The following is an 8,496-nucleotide window of genomic DNA, read 5'->3' on the forward strand; positions in this document are numbered from 1 at the left end:
CTCAATATTTCTTATACCCCACCCTTAAATCTCATAAGAAAAAAAAATATCATGCTTCTATCTGCTAGACGAGCCTAGAACAACCTTGACATTCATCACGGCATCATAACCGAACTCCAAGACTCCAATTTTAAATACTCTGACATAATCAACCATGAATGTCCGACCACTCCCCCCTGGACGATGAATATCGACATTAATCTCAAACCCTACCGAAAAGCGAAACTACGCCAATTATATATAAAAGTGAACTAAAATCAATCCTTGAAGGATATCAAGATCATACTTGTTTTTTCACGAACGGATCCAAAACGGAAACTGGTGTAGGCGCTGCAGTTACATTCAATGAAACCAGACAAATATACAAGCTCCCTGAATATTGTTCAATCTACATGGCTGATGCCTTGGCTATCTCACATGCTCTAGATATTATAAAACAAGACACTATAAACAAGTCCATCATACTCAGCAATTCACTTAGCACACTCACAAGCATCGGAAATTTCTTTCATCCTAATAGCATATCACAAAAAATACAGAAACAGATATCATATCTTCAAACCAATGCACAGACTATCACCTTTATATGCATACCAAGTCATATCGGCATTCCCGGAAACGAATTAGCAGATACATGTGCCAAACAGTCCATCTCATCTCCACATTCTCTAGTCCTCTGCTCACATACATTACAAGATTATAAACACTTCATCACTGAGTATATCCTTAAAAATTGGCAACACACCTGATCAACTCTACGAACCAAGCTAAACGAAATCAAACCAAGCATTCTCCCATGGCCAACCATCCATCTTCCCAGGTGTCAAGAAGTAATTCTTAATAGAATCAGAATTGAACACATATGGTTAACTCATACCACCTAATGACCAAAACGAATCCCGAACCTTGTCTCACTTGTGGTGAAATTCCTTCAGTCAAACATATCATATGTTGCTGTCAAGAATTCAACGGCACTGGAATCAAACTTAAGTTAGCTGACAACCTCCAAGAAGCACTAGACCTGGATCCAGACAACATTAAAAAATATTCACCTTCTTAAAACTAACTAAATTATATAATTTAATCTAAATATGGCCTCACGCCCCAAACTTGAATTGTATAACTCACCCACCGCTTCCTCTTTATATGTATAAAATGCAATGCTCTTTATCTAAAAATATGTTTATATTACCTCATTATGTATTACAAAAGTCAATAACCATAGCTGTTGTGACTTATTGATAAAAAAAAAAATAAATAAATAAATAAATTAAAATAAACATCTAGTCAAATACATGGACAAACCAGAAATTGGGGTTTTTTATTTTTAATTATTTTAATTTACATTTAGTCCATTATATACTATTATAAGTTATAGTGCGGGGGAAAGTAAATTGGGTTTATTGATACCTATTAAAAATGTATTATTAACTTATGTCACATTATTTTAGGAATACAGTATAACTGTACAGCATTGTGGCTGTTATAGGTAGTAGGCACAGTACAGAATGTTATGACCATAGAAAAATCGGTTTTTCTCGGATTTGGGTGGGTGTACAACATTTTACAAAAAAAAGTACATTATACTGTCAATGTTTGGTACTATTTTTCAAAAGTGGCCGTGCTGGTGATACGGACCTTGTACAGTGTCATTCTCATGGTTAAGTAAAATATCAGCTAAAACTGCGTACAGTGTTCTCAAACGGGTACATAAAAATACCTAAAAACAGTGACATAAAAAAAATGTAAATGCATATAAAGTGAAAACGGAAAACCGTTGGTTTATTTCGTTTCTCGATGTGAGGTAATTATAAATTATTGAAATAATCATATAAGCGGTTCGTAACTTATCGCAGACAGCAATTATTGTTATATCGTAGCGTTTAATACAACAAAAAGGTTTTTCAAAACAAATAAGAAAAAAATATATGTGCCCACGCGGAATGCGCACTCATTATTGATTATTTTGATTTTGTTATAATTACATATTACAAAATCGGCCGACACGCGATGGAATAAAACTCTTTTGGTTACACGGACGTCGATCGGTCGGCTAACGACGACATCCTCGTGATCCTTCCTTTGTATATCTTTCCGTTCGGATCGCTATTCTTTTTCTTGGGTGGAGACGGTGCCGGCAACCGATCCAATACCGACGGAACCACGTATAACGGGTCGTAACCAAACATCTGTTGTTGGGTCTCCCGTGACTTCAGTCCTATCAATGTCGCCGTACCGTCCTCTAGCGGATCCAGGCCTGCCAGCTAAAACGACCGAAAACAAAATGAAAACCAATCGTCAGAACCACTTTGACTCGACGTCGTCGTAATGCTCTAATACTACTCTATCAATTTCGTGATTTCTGACGTTTTCCCGAAAACTTTCGCGCGACAAGCTTATCGGACGAGTGTACAAGTATTTTAGAATAATTATTATACTGTAAACTTCTACATCGACCGTTGCGGAAATCTAACACCCATATATAATTTCTAAACTCAGGTGTACAATCGCAATTCTACTTGGTGCAAGAGAATTTTGTAGTCTAAACAAAACATTGACGATTATTTTCGAAAAAATCAAAACATAATATAAATGATTGATGTTATATCCTCGATCGAATGCAGTAAGTCTGTTTATTATTTGTATTATAATTACGAGATAATTACTCGATTTTCGAATAATCGATGTCATGGTTAAAACTCGGCCTTTATCCGGTACTCAGTGTAACACTAGATTTTTTACCCGACTGTTAATCTGTGCATAAAAATATTTACATCTATTAATATAACATGGAACATCTTAAGTTATGAATTATAATATAATATATGTTTAGGATTAACGAGCCAATTTTGATAGCTGGTTATTACTGTAAAAAAATCGGTGTTTTATTCTAAGGATTAGAAAAATAAATCGTATGCTCAATAATAAATTACATTAAAACAATCTGAAACTGAAACACATTATTCCTTACAGGCTATCACCCATCAATCAACGGTCACGACGCGTCGTTATAATAATTATAATAAATTATAATATATTATAAATTATAATAAGCGAACTAAGAACAGCAACAATAATTGTTGCTGTTCTTAGTTCACTTGTTGCCTGCTTATAATTTGTAATTAATCTATAACTTAAGATTTTTTTTTTTTTTTTTATTCGATCAATATTATAAAATATACATCCAATTGACGACAATGAAGAAGTGCAATTTAATTCCTTTAACTATGTTTTTAATCAATACAATTTAGAGATGTTCCGGTTACCCAACGATTACCCGTTAGCCGAGTACTCGATGTAACAATTATTGAAACTCGTCGCTCAAGGTCCATTTCCACTGCCCCGGGACGTGTCTGAGCTCGGTCCGTGTGCAATAAAATAATTTGATCTATTTTAGTTTGAAATAACACCGTTCTCATTTATGCAGGATGTGACCAGAAAATTATCGTTGGAGACGATTCTCATTCCGTGGACGTGTTCAGCCCGGTAACTTACATGTCCAAACAAGTGTGAACAATGAAACGGACCGTGTGGTCTCCGAGTTCATTGTTTCGCCACTGAAAAATCGTCGGCGTCAAATTAGACTAAACACGGCTCTACTCGCACATTGTAATCAAATTTAACGAATAACTATCACACAAATAACAGGTAATAACAACTTATTACTCACTTAAAGGTTTGAAATAAGGTTTTTACTTGTTTTTTAAATAAAAACGTTAGGTTAACTTCACCCGACAATACGTAAGAAACTAGCACGTGGCTACTAATTTCGAGATGCCTGACTTTGACCGATGACAAGACATTGTATCGAAGAGGACGGGGCACTGAACACCTGACCCGGCCCGGACACGTCCCGGAGCACTGACAACGGACGTTTAACCGATACTCTGCTAGGTTAGGTGAGGTTTTCACTCCGTATTATCGGGTACTTGGTGTGATACCGAAATTTTTTGTCGGCAAAACACTCAGTACCCGGTTAACGATCGATTTTCCACCAGGAACCAGGGGCTGGAACCGAACTCAAAAGAACCGGTTCTGTAACCCAAGAATTCTTAAAATATTGGGAACCGGAACCGAATTTTTAGGCTAATACTATAATATTATACACTACTATATAGCTGTTAAAAAAAAAAAAACAATGTAAAAATTAATTAGTTAAAGAGTGACATTTTGAGATATTTATTTTCATAAAATATGCCATATTGCCTAGTGTAATGCTATAATACAGGTAACATATGTATCATTTTTAAACATGTATCAAAAAATACTAGGGAATAAATTAAAGAAAAAAAAAAAAAAATGTAGAACCCTATAGTACCGGAACCTGAACCCGAATCCTTATTTTGTATTTTTCAAAAACCGAGACCCGAACCTTTTAATAAAATAATCGAGAACCGGAACCGTAAAAACCAGTCCCCAACCGGAACACCTCCATTGGTTACCCGTCCCTAGGGCCCGGGCAGTGTGCCCCGTAGTTTTACCGGCGTCGGAATCGCGTTTTCCGCGACCGCCAGACTCCGTCCGTCCGCCGCCGTCGCACCGGTGTCGTCCGTGGCGTGGCCGAAGTACTTCGAGTGGATCTTCGCGAGCAACGGCCAAAAGTAATCGTAATACGACCCGTCGTCGGGCCGCCACGTATGCAAACCGATCAGCCGATCGTCTTGGGGCGGTTCGCACCGGACGGCGACGAACGATAACGCGAGCAGCAGATATTTCATGGTCGGGCGGCGAAAACTCGTCCGTTGCGCCGGTGCACGTGTACCTGCCGCGGTCACGGGGGTCGGCCGAGCGGATTTTTTAACGAGAGTGTTTTTACTATTTCAAGAGATTACGCTCGGCCGAACAGTCGTTCGCTTCTGGCGCGCACTGAACACTATCAGTTCTTTTTTTTTTTTAAACTATGCACTCGCATTGTAATCGTCACGTTGTTGCACATTCGCACAGGGTTTACGATTAGGCTCATCGTCCGCGCGCGCAAACACTCGCGCCGTTTCATTACCGTTGTGTGCGAATGTGCGGATAACCAATTTGTTTCCCTGCCCCAGCGCCCGCCCGTCCCGCCGCGTCTGGTGTTGCACGTTGTTATTATTATAACGCCTGTCGGTGCGCGTTTCGTGCAGACCCATTATTATTCGGTTGTACGTTAAGTACTCGTGTGCGTTCACATCGTTTAAAAATTCGATGTTTTTTTTACGACGACCGCGACGAATTTCGGGGGGACCGCGCGCAGTGTACGCGGTCCACGTGTACAACAATTTTAAAGCTTGGTTTTGGATAAAGAAGATTCATTATTGTTAATATTTACTCTTCCCCCCCCCCCCCCCGTTGAAATGTAAATCGTTTGTTAACAACGGTATAAAAACAATTTATTGTTAAGATTTCGAGAAATTATTAAGTACGTGAAGATTTCTTTATGCAAATAAGATACAACTTTTTCACAGACTAGAGTATGTTATATGAAAAAATGGCAGTCGTAAAATATTTTATCTCTATGATGATCTCCATATCTACAACTGAACTTTAAATGAAATTTCATAATTTTGGGAGACGAGCTTATGTCCAACGTGAACGTGGCAAACGTGAATTTGCGGTTTATCGTGTTCCGATACTTTTTGTTTTTTTGACGTGCAGTGTGTTTTGAAGTGAATTGTGCAAAGGGGGCATAACACGATTGCGGACTTTTTACCTTTTTATATTTGAGAAAAACAACACAATTGCGCACCTTAAATCTTTTTTCTTTGAGCAAACACAAACATTTAAATACATTTTAAAATAATTTTAAATAAATTATTATAGTTTAAGAAACCCAACTATAGTATAGTATACGTATACACAATTGCTACGGCCAGTGGATACTATACGGCGGCTAATAATATTTTATTACTATAATAACTGATAAGTGTTACTTTCACGTCGTATTATCTAAATATTATATTAGATTGTGGCAGTCTGCAATGTGCAACATGTATATGTCTGTTTTATTTTTGTGCAATTTTATTTTGGGAAAATGGAGAAACAAAAAAAAAAAAATTGAAATAGAAAAAGATTTTATGGGCAAATGAACCTTCAACCGAGGCAAGAACGACCAATTGGCCAGAATTTTTCCATAGCCACTATAATGCTTAGTTTTATACATTTCATTATTATATTCACCAAGTTATACATATTTTATTGGATCTTCAAAGTGAATCTTATTTAAAAAATAATAAATATTAACAAGCCACGTAAAGAGCAAGAAGAGAATATTGCATTTATAATAAATAGTTAGAAAAGGTATAAAAATAATGAAATATCTTTAAATAATTATTTGCTGACATTAGGACCACGTTTTTGTGCTAAAAAGTTATAAGAACTTGATATTTTTATTTTATTTTTTTTTTTTTGACGCGTTATAATAAGTTACTGTGATGTATATACATACATTTTTTTTACTATACGTATTAAGTTATTATTAATGTTGGTAAATTAATTTAAATATTTGTATTTGCTCAAAGAAAAATGATTTAAGGTGTGCAATCGTGTTGCACCTATGCAAAAGTTTATCGCCAACACCAATCTGTCCTTTTTTATTAAATGTATTCCAAAGAACATTTCTTTTTTGCACTTCAGATATAATGAGCAAATGAATTGGCTCGCGTTGCCCGCGTTTATCGCGTACAATGGACGATCTAATATGTTTTAATATGATTGATAATTTTTTACGCCACTAACACCTCGGACACGGCGTTTGCCTAAACGACCTATAGTTTCACCTAATTTTTCTGATGTCACACAACGATATCTTGAAAACGCATTGCATGCAACGTATACTAATTAAACCCTGCGTTCACGGTATGCATCGTATTGCATTTCGAACGTCACTAGAAAATTTTAAAATACGAGTAAAATCGCGGTCGTTCGTTGTTCGCAGTCCTTGACGTTTACAATCTCTAATGGATCGTACCTGAGACGTGTGCATGTGTATATCTACCAAGTATTTTTGGTAAATCGCACGTATACAACTGTTTAAGCGATCAATCATACACCTATTATAACATGCCATTCATCATAATATTATTATGACAATCGTTGTTTCTACACGCATAAGTGCTCGATTTTGATAAGGATTATTTTTTCGTACGACCGACGAAATAGTTTTTGTGTCACGTCGAGCTGCAATGAAATGTCCCTCGACAATACAAACACAGCTAACATGAACTATTAGAATGTTACATATTTTCATTGTTATTTAAATACATCACGCGATACCGGTACAGTTCGAAATGAGTGTATCGAATATATTACATCACAAATTATGATTGTTAATTTTCTGTATAAAAACGTTTATGCTTAGAGTTAATCCAACTACGATACAATAATTGTATTGAAATATCACTAATAACAAAATAATGATTTCTTGGCACACATCTCAATGGTCTGAGATAATATTTTTAAACAAACAAGAAAGAAATACAATATACAAGATTTTAATATTCATGTTTACATCGAAGATGTAGATATAGCAACATAATAAATTTTTTATAAGGGTTAAATACCCACGCACAATATATAATTCCATTATTTTGCTTACAAATTATTGATGTTTGAAAATTAGAAAGGTTTTAAAATTCATTATATTATTTTCCTGAAAATATTTCTCATATCGAACACTAATTTAATTTACATTTTGGAAATATTGTAGTTATTTTATAAGCCAATGGATTGGTTATAGGTAATAGGTTTACTTATAAGTGCATTAATTTGCTCTTAAAACATAAATATCATTATCTTGTAATATTATATCGATCGGAATAAAAAAAATATTTGGTCTATTTAAAGTTAAGTATACAACTACCAAAATTAGAAATTTACATAATGTATTCATATATTTACATAATTATGAGGACATAAAACAAAATCACGATAACCATATTTTTGTAATTATTGTGCAATTTTTTTTTTTAAAACATTTAAATATTATATTATTTTTAAAACATATAAAAAATTACATATTTACATACATAAATTATTATATTAATTCTATGACATTTAATGTTAACATTATTGTATTAATACGCAAAATTATGGATTTTATTTTATACCAACGAGTGACAAGAATTCTAAATTATGTTCGGATTTATATAAAATCAAAAGGTTCAGAGTATGTATTTTTAATTAAAAAATATATAATTAATGTTCGGTATTCTAAAACTATCAACAATGGGTTATTTTTCATGCTATTTGTCTATATTTGATTAAATTTCACGTTATATAATTAAGGTTTTCTGTAGCATTATGATTGACACAATACGTGTTATTTAGTATAACTAATAAATTACTATGGTAATTGGATAAATTAATATGTAAATTGCTTTTGGATTTATATCAAAAAAAAAAAAAAAATTAAAACAACAAACTATAATATGATCACTAAACAAATAGATATTCTAATTGATCTAACATATTATTTTTAAAACTCAATTTTGAAATGATAGTTTTAGATAAACAGTCTTAACT

At 34.3% G+C, this 8,496-nt stretch overlaps 1 protein-coding gene across 1 annotated transcript; it reads right to left on the minus strand.

Moving 5' to 3' along the window:
* Positions 1-1,756: 1,756 nt before the first annotated feature.
* LOC112685400 lies at positions 1,757-4,960 on the minus strand. The gene is made up of 2 exons (XM_025557267.1): positions 4,482-4,960; positions 1,757-2,264 (listed from the first exon to the last, which is right to left on the minus strand). Exons 1-2 carry the CDS (start codon positions 4,716-4,718, stop codon positions 2,031-2,033), a joined length of 471 nt encoding a protein of 156 aa, XP_025413052.1. The 5' UTR covers positions 4,719-4,960; the 3' UTR covers positions 1,757-2,030.
* Between the last annotated feature and the right edge of the window lie 3,536 nt (positions 4,961-8,496).

Source organism: Sipha flava, unplaced genomic scaffold (assembly GCF_003268045.1).
Source record: "Sipha flava isolate LNK unplaced genomic scaffold, YSA_version1 275_pilon_pilon, whole genome shotgun sequence".
Lineage (NCBI taxonomy): Eukaryota > Metazoa > Arthropoda > Insecta > Hemiptera > Aphididae > Sipha > Sipha flava.